General features: G+C 35.7%; 2 protein-coding genes across 3 annotated transcripts; one reads left to right on the forward strand and one right to left on the reverse strand.

Moving 5' to 3' along the window:
• Positions 1-4,462: 4,462 nt before the first annotated feature.
• On the forward strand, positions 4,463-9,270 carry LOC125229491. The gene is made up of 4 exons (XM_048134339.1): positions 4,463-4,600; positions 4,785-4,959; positions 6,195-6,359; positions 7,244-9,270. The coding sequence occupies exons 1-4, from the start codon at positions 4,530-4,532 to the stop codon at positions 7,676-7,678; spliced, it is 846 nt and encodes a 281-aa protein (XP_047990296.1). The 5' UTR covers positions 4,463-4,529; the 3' UTR covers positions 7,679-9,270.
• A 124-nt stretch (positions 9,271-9,394) lies between these two features.
• LOC125229489 lies at positions 9,395-21,537 on the reverse strand. 2 transcript variants are annotated; one of them, XM_048134338.1, is made up of 6 exons: positions 21,281-21,537; positions 13,141-13,278; positions 12,186-12,344; positions 10,977-11,076; positions 10,480-10,722; positions 9,395-10,173 (listed from the first exon to the last, which is right to left on the reverse strand). In XM_048134338.1, the coding sequence occupies exons 1-6, from the start codon at positions 21,407-21,409 to the stop codon at positions 9,734-9,736; spliced, it is 1,209 nt and encodes a 402-aa protein (XP_047990295.1). In that variant the 5' UTR covers positions 21,410-21,537; the 3' UTR covers positions 9,395-9,733. The 2 variants fall into 2 exon arrangements, with proteins under 2 accessions (XP_047990295.1, XP_047990294.1); XM_048134337.1 differs by having other exon boundaries at positions 12,186-12,353.
• Between the last annotated feature and the right edge of the window lie 33 nt (positions 21,538-21,570).

The following is a 21,570-nucleotide window of genomic DNA, read 5'->3' on the forward strand; positions in this document are numbered from 1 at the left end:
CGCAAAGTCAACTTTCTGCAAATTCAACATTTTAGGATTCAACAAGCTGCAAATTCAACTTAATGCAATTTGGACATAAAAAGAACTCAACATAATGCAAATTCAACATTTTAACATTCAACATCCTGCAAATTCAACTTTTTGCAAATCCAACATTTTAGGAATTCAACTTGGTGGTCCTGGAGGAAAAATCGTTCTCCCTAGGGAGTTATGAAATTTCTAGTTTGGCGTGCTTACTGCTGTTTTTACAAGTTAGGCCCGAAAGCGAATAAATCATTTAGAAAATTCATACTAGTTCTTTGATAGATACAAGTTATATAGGTCTTTGATAGAACCAACAATCATGACTGCAAAATTACTACGGTTGGTATTGAGTTTTTTTTTTTTTTTTTTATTGGCTTCCAAATGATTTGCCAGTGTCATGTCGATTTTTTAATTAAATAAATTTTGTTCGAAGTAATAGCTATCAATCCATTTTGATAAATTTAATCAGTTCTAAAATTTAGTGGGGTTAGTTAGAGTTAGATGACAACGAAACACAACTACTGGATTAGTAATATTAGACATTGAGAAGAAATAGAAAGCAAAAAAAAATTGTATTAACATGTAATATAACAATAAAAATTAAAATTTTAAGTTATTAAGCTTACAGAAAGAAGTGAGGGCCATAAGGATGTCCCTATCCTTAACATGGATTAACTCCAAAGGTATTGAGATTAGGCAACGTTGAATTTTTGAACTTGAACGCGATGCAGCAGCGGTTTCGTTCGGATACTCATTTATCCGAACGAAGCCGTCAATGTCATAGTCTAGAGCCAATTTGGCCACAAGTCGTCTCCTTCACGATTTTCGTCGACATCTCTTCTAAATACCTAAAACAGGTATCGATATGTTCCTCGTTCTCTCCAGATTACGAATCGACCTGTTTTAGTTTAAGGAGGGGGGGACGGGTCGAGAAAAAGGGGGGGAAAGATGACGACCGACCATCATAGATATTTATTCACATCTCGAGTCCTATGGCACCAATCTGTTCGTGCGATGTGTCATTTGAAAGCTTATTAAACCTACTTTAATTGTTTTCCAATAACTATGCTCATAAAAGTAACCGTTTAGGAAATATTTGAAAATATATGTTTTTTTATCGCGCATGAATTGCATAAGTACTAGTAAAAAATGCGTCTAACTCAATAAACAATAACTTTACCGCAATTGATGTTATTATAAAATTTTCGCGTCTATTCATGCTCTTTCTAAAAATATAAGTTTCATTGGTATATGATAATATATAACCATATAATTAAGAATTTTGTTTGGCAGGGGTTATCCTCCAGGTCGCATAAACGGGCGCTGACCGTAGTAAAGTATTCAATATTTTTGAGGTCTTATTTTACGGATCCATATGTGAGAGGTATCGTTTGAAAGATAATTAAACTTACTATAATTGTTTACACATAACTATAGTATTAAAAGTAGCTGTTTACATAATATTTGAAAATATGTGTTTTTTATCGAGCATGAATCGCACAAGTACTGGTAAAAAATGCTTCTAAGTCAATAAACAATAACGTTACCGCAATTGATGTTATTATAAAATTTACGCGACTATTCATGAGCTTTCTAAAAATATAAGTTTTATTGGTAAGTGATAATATAACCATTAAATTACGAATTTTGTTTCGTAGTGGTCACTCCGCTGGTCGCATAAAAATGAGCGCTGACCGTAGTAAAGTATTCAATATTTTTAAGTTCTTATTTTACGGATCCATATGTAAGAGGTATCATTTGAAAGAAAATTAAACCTACTATAATTATTTTTGAATAACTATAGTTATAAAGGTAGCTGTTTACAAAATATTTGAAAACATGAGTTTTTTTTTCGAGCACGAGTTGCACATATACAGATAAAAAATGCTTCTAACTTAATAAACCATAACTTTACCGCAATTAATGTTATTATAAAATTTACGCGAAATTTCATGCGCTTTCTAAAAATATAAGTTTTATTGGTGTATGATAATATATGACCAAGTAATTACGAATTTGGTTTAGCAGGTGTCACTGCGCCCTGTCACGATATTGGGTGCTGACTGACGTCGCCAAATTTTCTACGTTACTCAGATCCTATTTTACTGATAAATTTGTGAGAGGTATCATTTGAAAGCATATTATGCGTACTATCTTTATTTCTAATATTTCAAGTCGAAACTGTAGAAGTTTACAAAATATTTGATTAGTAATATGTGTATTTTACTGTGCATGAATAGCATTGGCATTGATAAGACACGCTTCTAGCTCAATAAATTATAGTTTTCCGCAATTGAAATAATAACAAAATAAACGGAAAATGTATGACTTACACAAAAAATAAGTTTGGTTTGTATTGCATAAACAATTTATTTGAATTTGTTCAGCTCACCTACTGCGCACCATCATATAAATGGATGTCCACCGTCGTTGCCTTTTTTCATGATTTTTCAGATTTTATTTCACTAATCGTATATTCATAATAAATATAATCTATCACGTATCGAATTTACTTATATACTTAATTGATCAGTAAAATAAAATCTGTAAAATGATGAAGAAATTAAGGCAACGGCGGGGACATCCGTTTATATGACGATTGACCGTGCGCAGTGGGTATGGTGGACAAATTAACATTAATTGTTTAAGCAAATCTAACAAAACTCATTTTTTGTAAAGGCCATACATTTTGCGGTTCATTTCGTTATTATATCAATTGCGGAAAAATATAATTTATTGAGCTAGAAGCATGTTTCACTCGTATCAGTGCGAATGCTATTCATATACAGTAAAAATACACATATTGTCAAATATTTTGTAAACTTCTACAATTACGACTAAAATTATTAAAAAGTAACGATAGTACGCATAATATGCTTTCAAATGATACCTCTCACAAATTGATCGCTAAAATAGGATCTGAGAAATACATAAAATTAGGCGACGGTTAGCACCTATTTACGTCACGGGGGTGCAGTGACACCTGCTAAACCAAATTCGTAATTACTTGGTTGTATAATATCATACATCAATAAAACTTATATTTTTAGAAAGCATATGAAATGTCCTGTAAATCTTATCATAACATTATTTGCGGTAAAGTTATTGTTTATTGGTCATGCACCAAGATACAATCTTAAAAATTATGAAAACGGCAACGAAAATGGTCATCCATGTATATGACGGTGCGCAGTGAGTATGATGGATAAATTAACATTAATTCTTTATGCAATACTGACAAAACTTATTATTTGAAAAGGTCATACATTTCGCCGTTTATTTTGTTATTATATCAATTGCGGAAAAAATATAATTCATTGAGCTAGAAGCATGTTTTACTCACATCGGTTCCAATGCATATTTTCAAATATTTTGTTAGCTATACTACAGTTACAACTAAAATTATTGAGAACCAATGATAGTACGCATAATATGCTTTCAAAAGATTCCTGTTAAATAAAATAGTATCTGAAAAATATAGAAAATTTGGCGACGGTCAGCATCCATACGTGGCCGGGCGCTGTGGCCCCTACTTAACCATATTTGTAATTACTTGGTTATATAATATCATACACCAATAAAACTTATGTTATTAGAAAGCACACGAAATTCCGCGTAAATCTTATACTAACATCAATTCCGGAAAGTTGTTGTTTATTGATTAAGAAGCCTTTTTTACCAGTAGGTACTTGTGCGACTCATGGTCTATAAAACACATATTTTCAAATATTTTCTAAACAGCTACCTTTATGATTATAGTTATTTATAAAAAAATATAGTAGGTTTAATTAGCTTTGAAACGATACCTCTCGCATATGGATCCGTAAAATAGGACCTCAAAAATATTGAATACTTTACTACGGTCAGCGCCCATTTCTGCGACCGGGCAGAGTGACTCCTGCTAAACCAAATTCGTAATTACATGGTTATATATTATCATATACCAATGAAACTTATATTTTTAGAAAGAGCATGAATAGACGCGAAAATTTTATAATAACATCAATTGTGGTAAAGTTATTGTTTATTGAGTTAGACGCATTTTTTCTAGTACTTGTGCAATTAATGCGCGATAAAAAAACACATATTTTCAAATATTTCGTAAACGGTTACTTTTATGAGTATAGTTATTTAAAAACAATTAAAGTAGGTTTAATAAGCTTTCAAACGACACCTTGCACGAACAGATTGGTGCCATAGGACTCGAGATGTGAATAAATATCTATGATGGTCGGCCGCCATCTTTCTCCCCCTTTTTCTCAACCCGTCCCCCCCTCCTTAAACTAAAACAGGTCAATTCGTAATCTGGAGATAACGAGGAACACATCCATACCTGTTTTAGGTATTTAGAAGAGATGTCGACGACTTTTTGTAAAAGAGGTCGTTTGGTCCCTGACTATCAGCAGAGCTGTCACATGCTCAAATGTCAAATCGATTTGTTTTGTTGTCGATGTTTGTTGAATACTTTAGTCCTTTTATTTAAATATAAATAACATCCAATAACAATGAGCAAGTGCGCTGTGAGTGGATGTAAATCTGAACACAATCCTTTTAATAGCAGTGTAACATTTCACCGGTAATGCTATTTGGAATGTTTTAAAATAAATAATATTTTGGTCGAAGCTGCGTACCTACTATACACTTTTTTTAAATGCCGAGACAACGCAAGGAGGAGGATGTTGGATGCAATAAATATGAATATATAATGATAAAAAGTAATGAAATCAGATTGTGACCTAAGTATTTCAAAAACTTTGCAGGGTTACACGAAACAAGAAGTATTTGCCTCTGTGGGAAAGAGTCGTAAGAATAAAATCGAAATCCATCCATGCCAAGATTTGCAGCCTGCATTTCAAGGAGAAGGATTTTGTCAAAGGCAGAGGGGGCAGAGTCCTCAGACCAGGTGCTGTGCCGTCTATTAATATTGTTGAAAAGGTATACTTTGTCCTCCACATTATATTTTAAAAAATATCACTTCAGTAGTAAGATGGTATGTCTTAAATACTTAAAACAGTTAAAAAAAAATAATAAAAATAATAAGCTCGCGGGGGCAGCTTGTGGCAAGCTGACGGTGAGTGGCGACACCGCAGACCCCTATTCCAGGGGGCACTTCCATCTAGCCCTCGCCTCTGCGCTTGCCTTAACCGGCCGGCCAGAGTGGATTCGCAAGAGCGGGACCTATTCTCCAGGTTGGAAGTGTAAAATGTCATAACGCCTGCTGAATGGAACACCAGGAACCAAGCTACCGCAGACTCACCTCTCGACAACCTTTTAGCCACTCTCAAGTGTTGCTCTGTTGTCGCACCGTGCGTGCTGCCGTTTTGCAGGCTCAATGAGTTTTACAATTGTGAGACTAATTGTCACGGCAGGTGTACGATAATCTCCTCCCATAGCCCTTTAACCAGTTCATCCAACTTTCAAAACAATAACCCATGAAGGTAGCTCCCATCGCAGCACACCACAAAAGTGCTGCACTGCAATAGTCTTTGCACCTGGTGGGGACCATCTCCGGTTGAACCATATTGTGTGCTCGGGGGTGGTATCCGCCACGTGTATCCCTTGCCTTTAGATTAAAATGTCTAAAAGGGCCTCTGTGATGTTGACTTTGGCCCCACGCATGCCTCCCATGGTCCCGAGATATGGAAAAGACAAACAAATAATAATAATAATAAAAAATGCATTTATTTCAGACTATTTGGGTCCATAAGTTTGTTAATAAATTTTAAGACCTTGATATGATATACAATCATGATAATCCGGCTGCTGATGATAATTAGTAGAAAATTCGGATTAGTGGAAATTTTAGCCATTCTCCATATATTTTCATATTTTTTTTATGAATGTTGTATTAAAAAGACTGTGCTAAAATAATAAGTTCGAAAAACATTCAACCATTATCTGGTTTTTAGCCACATTTTAGAGTGAAGTCAGACTGATAACTTACGCATAGATGGTAAACTTGCACTTGAAATGATCACTTGCATCTCTATTTTAGTCCCGGATTACTGGACGTTTCAGACCACCGAAGTGCCGGATTATCGAGCTTGTACTGCATTGAATATTTAATATCAATTAGCTTTGACATAACCGGTAATGAAGATATTATGATTTATTAGCTTCAAATTGAGTTATAATAACTTAGTCTATAATATTATTCAATTTGATTTCAGGACAGCTCAACAGATGATGATGATGACAACGAAAAGTTGTCTTTGCTGAAGAATGCACTTTCAAGAAGCAAGAGAGATTTTTTTACTGCAAGTGCGGAGAAACCAACTCGGTCAGATTATGAACAATATGTTCCGAATCCTAATTTACCTCGGAATTTCCAAATGGTGGGTATTCTTGTTATAATTTAGAGGAGGTTTTCATTACTATGCATATTTTTATAACTAGAAAGTTTGATTAGATTAAATATGGATTTGGTGAATCAACTTTTTCTTGCTTTTTGCAAGAATTACCCTTACTTATTATTAGGTCTACTTTTGTGATTTTTAACCTTACCATCGTGAATAAAGATCCTTATTTCACGTATACCAATTAGGGAAAAATTTAAAACGATTCATTTTTAATTAAAACAATATGTGACCCAGTGGAAGAGACACTTTTTTCATACAAAAGTGAGGGACAGCTATGTCCACTGGGTCACTACTCGAAACAAAGTTATAAAATAGGAAATCCTATAATTACATGTTGTATCGCGTAGCTAGTATATTTGTCTTTAATATAATAAGTATACATTAATTAGACTAAATCCCAATTAAATTTTATGACCACATGTAGTCGAAGTATGCGAAATTTTGCTGGCAAAGAAAAGTTGATTCACCCATTTAACAAAAAGGTTTAAACTACTTATGTATGTACAGCCGACTACAAAGAGATTTATCCATTTTTTCACCTTAATACAATGCAATAAGGTGAAAAATAAATACATCTCTTTGTAGTCGACTGTACCTATCTAATTTTTAAAGCAATGCAATGATGAGCCTTATGAAAGTAATGGCCTGGAGTTCTACCAGGGGCCCATTTATCAAAAATGAAAGTTACAAGTTACAAGTGGAAGTCTCTTTCCAACTTGTCATATTAGACATTGACAACCACTTGTAAATTGTAACTTGTAGCTTCGAGAAATAGGCCCCAGAGGTATCTACTAGTGACTACCAAAAGTGGGCAATCTATTAAAATAGTTTTTCTTTAAAAAAATTACTACTAATTACAGGTGGTGCCATGCACATGTTGCAATTCTGTCCAGTCTTCACACTCCCTTCCAAAACAAACTAGCAACATGGGAGTACAGACCAAACTGAAGACCAACAAGGAAATATCACTACAAGCTAGAGTGAAACTTCTCGAGTTGAGACTCAGAAGGAGGGATGCCAAGATCAGCTACATGCAAACAGTTTTAAACATGATCAAGAAACACACTAAAGGTACAGATATGGAGTACAAGTTATGTTGTGAATTACAGAACATTTCTGAGTTTACGGAGACAATTGATGATCACAAAGGTAAAAGAGAAAATAATAAAAGTAAAACTAGAAATGGTATAGTTGAAAGTCCTGTTAGTGAAATATCAAGTGGGGATGAAGATGCCTGCACAGTTTTTGAAGTGGTACATAGTCCTAATCTGAAAATTTACAATGGTTTTAGTTGAAGTCTGCAGCTGTGTTACTTATTGTTTGTGCTACAAAGCTATTATGGCTACATAATTCTACTTCAGGCAGTTAAAAAATTTTTTTGAACATAAATGCAAAATAGTGAAACTTTCTAAAATTGTCAATATGATCAGTTTTGCAGTTAGCTGCAGTTAGCACCATGTCATGGTACGGACAAGAAATTATTATTTTGTGAAATTTTATGCTGTTCCATTTTTAACATAGGAAAATGTACTAAGCCAATTTTGAATAAAGAGACTGGTTATTATTACTTACTTTTTTATTGATAAGTAATAGTCAGCAAAACTTAGTAGCTCAGTTCTTTATTGTAGATATGAAAAATAGATTACAAGAAGCTTACATTGGCAAATGTATCTGGTCTCTTCACGTTTTGGCACTGCAATGTCCGTGATGAGTTAGCTTGGCCTCTGTACTTTTATCCCAATTTTAAATTGAATTTAAGTGTCCAAATGTAATGGATACATCATTTATCTCCTTTCTCGAGCATTTATATTACTGCCTAGAGTTGCGATCTCTTTTATATTCCATTACACATGCATAAAATACAGTCGCAAGAACTATATCTCTAAATAAGGCAGGGCTTATTCCAAAGTAGGTTTTCTTTTTATTCTTCATGCCGAAATGTGGTTTGTTAGGGTTATTATTTGCACATGTGCTGGTTCAGTTCAGCGTTAAATCCATGGCTATTAAGGCGTGTGATATTCAGCTTTTCAAGAAAACAGCTTCTTTAGATGTATGTCTTGCAAGCGAAGTGACACAGTACAGAAGTTCTAGGTAATTTAAGATTGATCAGGAATTAAATAGTAAGCCATGCTTGAGGTAGTCCAAGGGGATTCAGAACAACTTAGTTTATTTTTTTAAATTAAATTTATTCTTCTCATATTATATATCTACAATCTTATTATATTTCATTCTTCTTATATATCCACAATCGCGCTCAATGTTATTTAGCTATTTTCCTGTAGGTATAGTAAAAATTTCAGTGGTTACGAGTATGTTATGTCATGGTTATGTTTATCTAAAATTACATGTCATGTTAACTACATGTCAAGAAGTCAAGAAGAGGAGTTATCAAAAGTCATAGACTAAGGACTAGGTATTCTATTCTGTCAAAATCCATATATACTAATTATAAATGGGAAAGTGTGTGTGTCTGTTTGTTTGTCCGTCTTTCACGGCAAAACGGAGCGACGAATCGACGTCATATTTTGGGTGGAGTTAGTTGAAGGGATGGAGAGTGACATAGACTACTTTTTGTCTCTTTCTAACGCGTGCGAAGCCGCGGGCAAAAGCCAGTAAAAGAGACGGCGATATTGATTGCTCACCGCTGGGCGAGTAACTATAAACATCGCCGTGTCTCTTTTATTAACGCGGAAGTGATTATCTTCTGTTCGTTTTTATAGCCGATAGCTCATAGTTTACTAGCTCGCGGTGGGACCAGTGCCTAATAGAAAAAAAATATCAGGATTTGTGTTCCAATAATGATTCTCCACAGAAAATTTTTAGAATTCTGCACCACGCAGAGGATCTAGTTACCTATAGAATCCTTTGCTTCGTTTAGGATTCAATGTACGCTCTCGCCGTAACTTCGTAATTTTGCCCCATCTAACACAATATACTATTTTTTTTAATTCAGTATGTAAATCGTGCAATTGATTCCGGTTCTTTATATCGGCTCAATAAAAATGCAATAATAAGTTTTTATAGTTTTTTTTTATATTATTCATACGATGTAACAAAACTTCTGACATTCATGACACCTATGTTGAGCCTGGTTAGAACTACATTGAAGGGACAATGTTTTTTTATTTACTTACTCATGGAAATTCAGTTTCAGGATATAACCTAGACACATAACTTTACCTATTCTTAAGCAGATCATTTTAAACACTAATTACTCAACGATTTTTGCTGCTGACAAATTTTCTTACAGTGAGTCATTCTCATTCAGTTAAGTATGTATGTAATTAGGTATACCCCAGGTATGGCGCCACACATCACTATCTATTTATGTAAAAAATATCACTAGTGTCTCAAACTTCGGCCTCACGCATCAACTCATTGATCAAACTGTTCGACAACACACACTTCAAGTCATTCGCGTCATCTCTACATTTCACCGTTTTTCTGTTAATCCCGTACACGCTCGACTCGCATTTCTTCAGAATCAAATCCTTAATCTCCTGCAGCTCTGCTTTCGATAACAGATTGGTGTTGGAATAGTCGCAGTTGACGGGCGGACTCTCTCGTTTCGCCATCTCGTACAGACACATGAGGTCCAACGTTTGCCGTCTCTTTTTGTTCTCGAGCGCCTGTTTCCGTCTCAGAACTCGCTTTAGGTCCTCGAGCAAGGACCTGTTTTCTGGTATCTCGTTGTCGATGATTTCTATTTCTTTCTTGTTGAGTTTCTGAAGGTCTCCGTCGTCGATGTTGAAGTTGCGTTTTATACCAGATGGGATGGAATGAAGGTTTTCTGTGAAAAATAATCGCGATATATTTAATCAAGAAATGGTTATGATCACAAGACATCAGGCATAGTATATGATTAGTTTTTCAGTATGTACCTAGTCTACGCCCAGTAAAACGATTTTGAAGTTACTGCCTGCCCACAGTATTATGGCCCCTACTCAAATGTGCTGTCATGATGAAAATTTGTAAACCGTACTTAGGTAATATTTATAACTACGAGATGGTATTGGGTTCACAAAAATCTCGGTAATGTATTGCGAAGATAGAAAAAAAGATTTCTTCGGAACGTAAAAGTTATGAGGATACCTACCTTTGTTGTCGCCTCCAAAATCTTTCATTTTTATGGAGAAAAATGCCCTCATTTTCTGCGTCGGCACGGCGGGGTCGACGGCATTCAGGTCGAAGATGTCGTACTCCAAACAAACCACCCGCTCTTCCAGCTTTCTGACCTCCACGTTGTTCTTTTTGAACTTCGTGAACTTCTCAGCGATACGCTTTACTTGTGGTGTTTCTGATATACGAATGTTACTACGGACTGGTGGAGCCTTTTTATCTGAAAACCACAAATATACTTCTTATATACCTAAATATAAGGATACTTAAATGTTTCCATGCGTAAATATTGTGATTAGCCGGGACAACACAGGCGAACAGCGTCGCGAGGCGATTCCAATGTCCAATTGCCTGCACGTCCATTCCTGTAGGTATGACATACTATGTCCAAAGTCCCGAACGTCCAGTCCTCGTTTGTCTAACGACAAATTTCAGGTATTATTCTAGCTCGACTCTAAAGTATCTAATACACACCTTTCGGCACCTCCTTGATTCTCTCCGGGCTCGCCGTTCGCGACAGAAACAAATCCGCATCACTGACGCTGTCGATGGTCTGCCACTGTACGTCGTCCATCTAACGACAGAAGGATACTTTAGCTATGTTAGGTATTGTATGTCGACAACCATTAGGCCTATTTTGCGTGAAAATGAGGTAACCCTTCTAGCCACCCCAGTTCCTCTATGAAACCTAGCAGAACGGAGTTGCTAAAAATCTCCAGTAGTATGTTCAGCGTCCTTACGTATCTTGCTTTGTTTCTGTACATATACCTACTTCTAATGTTTACAATTTAAAAAAAAATAACAAATGTCCCGTTTTCGCTGGTTGTTTTTCTGCTACAAAAAGCTCTTGGTAGATAAATATCGGAAACGGAGGTTTAATGAACAAGGGAACATTCGTTCAGTAATGACCAATTATTTACCACGTATGCCACGATTCTCACGTATACAACTATGACGCTTGAACCTGACAACAAAGGTAAAGGGCCCATTTAGACAGTACGAGAACTCACATACGATTTTTATTACATTGCGGTATTTGATGGCTGTGCATCTTAGGGCCGGTTGCACCAAACCGTCTGGCACCGTTAAAGCGTTCGTTAAATTTTATTGCATGAGAAGATCCAAAGAAATCTGCTGAGTGACGATGATGTGTCTGTCAAATGTGGTTGATGCAACTGGCCCTTAGTTGTATATTTTGACGACCGGTTTGGCTCAGTCGGTAGTGACCCTGCCTGCTGAGCCGCGGTCCTGGGTTCGAATCCCGGTAAGGGCGTTTATTTGTGTGATGAGCACATGCCTGTTCCTGAGTCATGGATGTTTTCTGTGTATATAAGTATTTGTATATTATGTATATCGTTGTCTGAGTACCCACAACACAAGCCTTCTTGAGCTTACCGTGAGGCTCAGTCAATCTGTGTAACGACCCAGCCACGACATTGGTCTAAGCGCGATAGCGGTGAGCGGCAGCCATACGTGCGAATGAAAAGTCCCATCGCTGTGTCTCGCTCCAATGTATGGCTGCCGCTCCCCGCTGCCGCGCTTAGACCAATGTCGTGGCTGGGCCGCCGTAAGAATGTCCTATAATATTTATTTATTTATGTAGCCTCAACAGCCCGCAATGTAACTAAAATCGCATGCGAGTTCGCACGCCGTCTAAATCAGGCCTAGACAGAAAATACCAACCAGATCCGCCATGACGTGCTCGTCGAGTTTGAGGACGCTCGCCGGCTGCACGAACGCCGAACAGGTCTGCACCAGGGACCCTTCGCAGGCATTCTTCTTCTCCACTTTCGTCGTGTCTGGCAGTGGCGAGGGCTGATTGCTGATCTCTTGAAGAAGGTTCTTATAATACTGATGAATATTATTAGAGCAATTTAGCAATGTTACAGCATTTCCATATAAAATGGAATATCCTAACCACAAATTTAAAATTTAAAAAAAACCCCCGACCGCGACATAGTAGACCGATTTTCATGAAACATGGCTAAGAACACTCCCGACTAACTCAGCTTTCAGACAAAAAAAACTAAATCTAAATCGGTTTATCCGTTCGGGAGCTACGATGCCACAGACAGACACACACACAGACAGACGGACAGACAGACAGACACGTCAAACTTATAACACCCCGTCGTTTTTGCGTCGGGGGTTAAAAAGGGATTGTGAAGGAAAGGAGCTCAATTGGAATCTCATAAGAAGTTGGCCCACATTCACTGTTCGCAGTTTACTGAGCTTTAAAACAGATTCTTACCTACTCAGGTTATTTTAATGTCTACTTAATTCCGTATACTTAACACATTCAGTGCCAATGTGTGTTATATTTCGAGCGTAGCCGATACATGGAAAATTTTAATCTACAGTCCTATATAGGTACATAGAAGTGCATACGGGCAGAGAACCCGATATCAGATCAGCGTCACTGAATGTGTTGATAGCAGTTTTTTGTAGCAAAACAAAAAGAACGCTGGATCAAAGTAGATAGAAAGAGCTCAAATTAGAACAGAATGGCAAACATGAAGGAGGCCTACATCTATAAGATTGAAAAAGGTTAAAAAGAAAGAAAAAGAGAACATGATGCAAACAAGAAAATGACGAAATGAGGGTAACTTTGTCACGTTTGTCTGATCTCTTGACTCACCTCATTCGGAGGCAAAGCCTTGTCCGTCAGTTGCCCGAAGTCTTCATTGCTGGGCCTGTAGTACGTGCATCGATGTAACTTGCTTCTTGTAAAGGGATTCCTGTTTTGACTTTCTTGCCCAACAGTATCAACTTCCACCTATATTAGAACAGCAATTTCATTATTATGTTTCCTACGCCGGCGCCGGACACACTTATCGAATGCCCTGATCGTTTCATCTCACTCTTGTCTGATTACCTACTGATTAGGTCGGTTTTTCCGAGATTAGCAGATTTGGACGAATGTGTATGTATACAGCCGGCATTGGATAGGTATTTAATTCTGACTGTAGATGTTACTTTGATGATTAAAAAAAAACAAATGAAAAGATATGACGATGACGACATAATCCACTCAGCGGGCGTAGCACACTAGTGTGATAAACCTCGGTGCGTCCCTATCGCGATCGCACTTATAAATAGTGCGGAAAGGACGGCTTGACATGATAGGCTCAAATATCACGAAAATATTGGTCACGCGAAAATATTGGTGGGTCGCCAACTCGCCATCCAGAGCCAATTAACAATCACAATTAAATTTACAAAACCAAAGTTAAGGCGATTAAATTTACAAGTCAAACTTTTCTCATTTTAAACATTTCACTTTATGAAATGATTAACATGTTCACTGTTCTGCTTTTTAATAAGAACTTATCATTCATATAGGAGGCGCAAGCACGAATTACTCGGCCTTAGAGTTGTCAAAAAGCCTAAGCCTTATCAGAGATAACAATAACATACACTAGAGAAATTTCGTCGGGTACCACGGCGGCGGGCGGATGGTCTAGTGGTAATGACGTTAGCCGTATAAGCCGAAGACCTGGGTTCGATTCCCGGCTCGGCCACCAGTGGGCCTTGTCGTTTTTTCTTTCATGTATGATATCTATTTCAATTTATATAGGTATAGTGATGGTATTATAGGTATATATAGTAATGACGACCGGTCTGGCGCAGTCGGTAGTGACCCTGCCTGCTGCGCCGCGGTCCCGGGTTCGAATCCCGGTAAGGGCATTTATTTATGTGATGAGCACAGATATTTGTTCCCGAGTCATGAATGTTTTCTATGTATATAAGTATTTATATATTATATGTATCGTTGTCTGAGTACCCACAACACAAGCCTTCTTGAGCTTACCGTGGGCCTCAGCCAATCTGTGTAAGAATGTCCTATAATATTTATAATATAATACAGTGAAACCTGGTTAAGTGGGACCTGGATAAGTGAGAAACCTCTTTAGTTGGGACAAAAGGTGCGGTCCGGACACTTTAGCATTGCTTTACCTCTATTAGTGAGACAAAACAGACCTCTATAACTGAGATAAGCATTTTTGACTGCATAGTCACATTTACCTCTATTAGTGAGACAGGGGATATTTTACCTCTGTTACTGAGACTATATTTGAAAAATTACATTCACTTTAAGTTTGTTTAGAATTTTATAGGAATTCACCTCTGTATTTGAGACACAGTCAATCTATGACCTCTGTAACTTGGACTGTATTGAAAATTGTTATTGTGAAGGTTGAATATGCAATCGACTCATGCTTGACCAAATTTAAGTTTGGAACCTCAGTTGTCTATGTGCAGACTTTTGAGTTTTCAAACGACACTCTTTTGACAGGACTCATGATGTAAACATGTTTGTGTAAATCAATATTAATAAATTATAAATAAATAACGTTCGGATAATTCAAAGTGCCTTCCTATTGTTCCAAGGACCTCCTGTGGGAATTTCCACAGGTTATGGGCCCAGACGCGACGTTAAGGAACATTGTATTTAAAGCTAGGAAGTGTTTGTATTTTTTCAGCATTATTTAGTCAGCTTTCGTACGGCGAGAATAACGTTAGCAACCACAGTTGTTGACAACATAACCTTAGCAACGAGAGTAACATCATAGTTAAAGGAAAACCGTAAGTAAATTACATCATGGACAGCAAGGACAACATAAAGACTTTGAAATTAAATACGAATTATTCTAATTGGAGAAAACTAGCTAAATTATTTCTGGATGCAAAAGGAATTGGAGCTGATGATAAAGGTAAAGACGCAAAAGCTAAATACTATATTTTAAATTCAATAGATGAAAATATTTTACATTATGTGATTAATTGCTCAACCACAAAGGATATTTTTGAAAAATTAGATATTGTATTCAATTACAAAGTGGAAAAAGACAGTCACCTCAGAGTTATAGAATTTTATAACTACAAATTTACTGGAGATATACTTCAAGATATTAGCAAATTGCAAAATATGTGTTTTGAACTAGAATCTACCGCAAATAAAATAAATGATGACATGCTTATACAAAAGATTTTGACCATTTTACCTTCAACATTAAATTACTTCAGGACTGTATGGGAGGTAACTCCGAAGTCTGACCAAACCATACATACTTTGATCGAACGAATTCAAAAAGAACTTAAGCTTGTTGAAAATAATTATTCAATAGTAGTCAATTCAGATATAAATCACCAAACAGAGGAAGCAATGAAAAGCAATGAAAGAATTTGTTTTAATTGTAACCAACGAGGGCATATTGCGAGATTCTGTAATAATAAAAAATGCACTATATGCAATAAAAGTGGCCACACTTCCAGTGAATGTTTTTCTACAAAGGTATGTAGGAAATGTAACAGGAAGGGACACATTGAAAAATTTTGTCGCACTTTTAGTCTGGTGAGTGAACAACTGAAGCATACAACTAGTATTAGAGCCATTATTGATTCGGGTGCATCCTCTCACATGTTCTATAATAATGATGTCATTAACTCCACAGAAAATGTAAATGTAGAAATAAGATGTGCTAATGCAGAGAACCTCGTCGCACAAGCCATAGGTACAGTAAAAACAAATGGTTTTGAACTGGAAGATGTACTACATGTTCCTGCAATTTCTAGAAACCTGATATCTGTAAGTTCAATCACTGATCATGCAGCTTCTGTACTCTTCGTTGGAAACAAGGTAACTGTAAAGAAATATAATCGCATTATTCTTACGGGATATAAAACTAGAAACGGTCTTTATGAAACAGAATTTTCTGCTAACACTGTTCGCGAGGTTTTGCTTTCTGAGAACGCCGATATTTGGCATCGTCGGCTAGGTCACGTATCGGATGTGCCGCGTCTAGCTAAACTGGTGAACGGTATCAAAATTGGGGGGAACATAAAGAAAACTTTTGTGAAATATGCATTAAAGCAAAAATGACTAGAAAACCTTTCAAAAATAATAGAATTAAAGCAAAATTTCCTTTAGAAATTATCCATACGGACATTTGCGGTCCGATAGAAATTCCCACTTGGGATAATAAAAAATATTTTATTACTTTTTTGGATGACTTTACACATTTTTGTGTTGTCTACTTAATTACTTTTAAAAGTGAAGCCTTTGATAAAATAAAACAGTTTGTGACTTTAGCGGAGAACCATTTCAATACAAAAGTTAAGAAAATCAGATGCGACAACGGAAAAGAATACTCGAACAATAACCTAATGTCTTGGTGCAGCTCTAAGGGCATAATTATGGATCTAACAATACCCTACACTCCTCAATTAAATGGAAAAGCAGAGCGATTAAATAGAACCTTGTTAGAACGAACGAGAGCATTAATATTCGATGGTCGAGTTCCAAATTATCTATGGGGTGAAGCTCTTATAACTGCAAGTTTCTTAATCAATAGAAGTCCTACCGAAGGCAAAGACAAAACTCCAGCAGAGATGTGGTTTGGCATCAAACCTGATGTATCACATGTAAGACGTTTTGGTTCAACAATTTTTTATAAAATAAACTCTGGTGTACGAAAGCTAGATGTCAGATGCAAAAGGGAATCCTGATTGGCTATATCAGGAATGGTTACAAAATATGGGTGGATGAAACAAAAACAATTGTAAGAGCGAGGGATGTAAGAATAAATGAAGATGAGCAAGGTATATATACAAATGAAGAAAATGATGAAACTATTAGAGGTCTTTGGACAATCAACGAAGAAACTGAAGAGACAGTTAGGGAAGGCACAACACAAAATGAAGATCAAATAAACAGGCAGGAAGAAAATCAGGTCAGAAGAGTCAACAGTAATGAAGGTCGAGAAGGAGATACATTAAGAAGAATTGAAACAAGTAGCAATGGAGAGGAGGGTCGAGAAGGAGGTACATCAAGAAGAGTTGGAGGAAGTAGTAATATAGAGAAGAGTCGAGAAGGTGATATGTTAAAAAGAAAAGTAAGAAGTAGAAATGCAGAGAATGTTCGAGAAGGTGTTATTCATTTAAGAAGATTAGGAAGCGAAACAAGTGAAGATGAAACAAAAGAAGATGAAACAAAAGAAGATGAAACAAAAGTAGATGAAACAAAAGAAGATGAAACAAAAGAAGATGAAACAAAAGAAGGTGAAACAAAAGAAGATGAAACAAATGAAAGCGAAACAAATGAAGGCGAAATAAATGATGGCGAAACAAATGAAGGTGAAATAAATGAAGGCGAAACAAATGAAGATAAAACAAAAGACAATAATGAAACAAATGAAATAGAAACAATTGAAGAAGAAGAAAATAATGAAGTATTTTATGATGGGAATGAAGAATTTTTTGATAATGAAGAAGTTGAAAATCGAGTTGGAAGTATTGAAAATCAAAATATTGATAGTGATGTTAATCAAAATAGAAGAGTTCAACCTGCTAGAGACCGCAGATTACCTGATAGATATAAAGATTATTTAATGAATTATGATACTGAAGCTTCAATGTTAACTTACGAGGAGGCAATAGAATCAAAAGAAAAGGATAAATGGAAAAAGGCAATAAAAGAAGAAATTAAATCACTTGAAGAAAATAAGACGTGGTCATTTGTGGATGAACAGGAAGCAAAAGGAAGAAAATTAGTTACAAGCAAGTGGATTTTTACAGTAAAGTCTGATGGCAGATATAAAGCCAGACTAGTTGCAAGAGGCTTTCAACAAAAGTACAAAATAGATTATGACGAGACGTACAGTCCGGTAGTTAATAGTACGTCTTTAAGAATCTTACTATCTATTGCAGCGGCAAAAGGGTTAAAAATAAAACAGTTTGATGTGAAGACAGCCTTTTTACATGGAGACTTGAAAGAATGTATATACATGAAGGTACCCAAAGGCTATAGCAACAAAGAAGGCAAAGTATGCAAACTAAACAAGAGCTTATACGGTCTGAAACAAGCTCCACTAATGTGGAATATTAAGTTTACAGAGTTCTTAATAAAGATGGGGTTCAAGCAGATGAAACTTGATCAATGCATTTTTGTTATGGAGGGTGAAAGGAAGATTATTCTTGCGGTATATGTCGATGATGGATTAGTTCTTGGAGAGAAAGAAGAAGATCTAGTGTACATAATAGAAAGAATTAGAAAGGCTTTTGAACTAAGAGTCTTAGATGAAGTCACCAATTACATTGGTTTGGACATTAAGCAAGATGAAAATGGGATTAAAATTTTTCAGAAAACATACAGTGAGAAAATCATTAAGAAATTTAACCTAAACAATGCCAAAGAATGTAAATGTCCAACAATCCTGATAGAACAGCATCCGTCAGTAAAGGTTGATACTAAGTCTCATGAGCTTTACCGAGAGATGATAGGGTCATTGTTATATCTTTCGAATAAAACGCGACCAGACATTAGTTTTCAAGTGGGTTATTGTTCGAGGCATCAAAATTCTCCAAATTTAAATGATTTGAATAATGCTAAGACAATTTTGCGATTCCTGAAAGGCTCAACAGAAAAAGGGATTCACTTTAATAAAGATGATAAAGTACTCAGGGGTTATTGTGATTCGGATTTCGCGGGAGATCCAGACACTAGGCGCAGCACTTCTGGTTTTGTGATTTGGCTGAATGGTGGACCAGTGGCATGGAGCTCAAGAAAACAATCAGTAGTCGCACTGAGCAGCACAGAAGCAGAATTCATAGCAGCAGCAGAATGTTGTAAAGAACTACTATTCATAAGGGATCTGATTTTTGAGATAACCAAGGAAAAACTAGAAGTTGAGATGAGAGTAGATAATCAATCTGCAATTTGGCTTATAAAAAAAGGAATCATGGGGAGAAGAAGCAAACACATAGACGTAAAATACTATTACCTAAAAGAGAAAATTGACGAAAATCAGATTACAGTTAAATACTGTCCGACAGGATCACAGCTGGCTGATATACTAACTAAAAGTTTACCGGCTGTAAAGTTTGAAAAATGTCAACGAAGATTAGTGTTTTAGTGATATTGTGGCTAAAATGAGTCATTGAGTGTAGTATAAGTGCGGGCTAAAGTGAACGTTAATTATTTTTTCGGCTCATGTCGGGGTTTGTTTATAATTATCGTAGTATGTAAGTTTTTTATAGGGTGTGTAAAAATAATACAGGAATGTGTATTGAAAGAAAACTTAAGGATTCTGGAAGCATGAAATAAAGTTAGAATTAAGGGGGTGCTTAATAATGATTCACTTAAGGGGGTGTAAGTGTACTAATGGTAAGTGAATCAATATAAAAGCAACCAACAAACCAACAAACGAACTTGAAAAAAGAGTAAAACCACACATTCATTTAGTCATTATTTACACAGTGTTCTGAAGTTATCCTTAAGTATTTTTTCTAAATTTTATTTATTCCAAATATTATTATAATTTTTAGTATTTTAGTATTTGTTTAGAGAAGGGAAGGATACGTAAATTTTATAATCGATATATATATTTGGCAATTAGTAATGATGTATCGAGCGGTGGAGAATAAAGATAAGTATGAGTCGAGAGGTGGAATAAATAAGGGAGATAGATGTAGTTAATTTATATATTAGTAGCGATGTATCGAGTGGGAGAATAAAGATAAATATAAAGCGAGAAGTAGAATAATTAACTGTTTATTTATATATTTGTAGCGATGTATCGAGTGGGAGAATAAAGAATAATATGAGGCGAGAAGCTGAATAATTAACTACTTATTTATATATTAGTAGTGATGTGTCGATTAGTGGGAGTTTATATTATATGAGAGTACATGTAGATATGTACTAATTAATATTTGATGATAATGTTTTTTGAAACCTTTTGTTTTTTGGTAAACTAATGTGATGAAAGTTTTTTGAAATATTGTTCTGGAAATGAGATTGTGGCCTTTTAAATAAAAGTTGTAAAGTATTAGATAAAAGTTGTAAAGTATGTACTAACGCTTCAAGCAGAGTCGATTGAGGGGGTGTGTTATTGTGAAGGTTGAATATGCAATCGACTCATGCTTGACCAAATTTAAGTTTGGAACCTCAGTTGTCTATGTGCAGACTTTTGAGTTTTCAAACGACACTCTTTTGACAGGACTCATGATGTAAACATGTTTGTGTAAATCAATATTAATAAATTATAAATAAATAACGTTCGGATAATTCAAAGTGCCTTCCTATTGTTCCAAGGACCTCCTGTGGGAATTTCCACAAAAATCAATTTCCATATTTTTAATAAGTAATTCTTAATCCATCCATGTCGGTTATTTGTGTTTAGGCGAGTTATTTTACTTACCTATGTAATTAAAACTATCGAACTAAAAACTGAAATCTCGATAAAAATTACATAAAAAATATTAAAAAATGTATGTATATTTCCTAATAAGCATAATATTAAAGTCGGACTCGCAATGACGTCTGAGTTTTCGATATTTTATCTAAATACGAGGTTTATTTTATACCTTTTTAGAGAAATCAACTACATAATAATAACTATAATCATGTTCCAAAACACCTTATTTATCACCTCTATAACTGATACGACCTCTATTCTAACCTCTGTTAGTGATACCCTCTGTAAATGAGACAGACATTTTATTATACCTGTCTAACTGAGACCCTTTATAAGTGGAATTCCTCCTTAAGTGACACAAGTTCTTTCGCCCCTTGAAGTCTCACTTATCCAGGTTTCACTGTAATATTTATTTATAGTAGTTGAAAAACACTTGACTACTTGAAAAACAAATCAAAAAATATTCGATAAAATAATCTGATTTGTTCCCTAGTTGTAAGAACTTACCTATTCTTTGTTGAAAACCTGCATTAAAGTAAAGTCAACATATTAACCCGGTCCTAGCGACTAGGTACTTACTTCTTCGCCGCATCTTTCGTTAGGAGGTGGAAACACCTCCTGAACCACTGGCTTGCTGATGTTTCGACTGAACTCATACTTCTCTAACTTCGACGGACTGCGCCCCGGCCTCCGTTTAACCCTCTTCATTTTTAATATCACCGGATCATTTCAATTACATCGTATTTTTTTCTGTAAATATACTAGAATTTTGCGCTGTTCTTTTAGCTAGGCCAGACACGACTGAATTTAATTTATTTGACAGATGACAAATTCACTTTTTCAGCAAGGTAACGTATGGCCTGTGTTTT

Source organism: Leguminivora glycinivorella, chromosome 9 (genome assembly GCF_023078275.1).
Source record: "Leguminivora glycinivorella isolate SPB_JAAS2020 chromosome 9, LegGlyc_1.1, whole genome shotgun sequence".
NCBI lineage: Eukaryota > Metazoa > Arthropoda > Insecta > Lepidoptera > Tortricidae > Leguminivora > Leguminivora glycinivorella.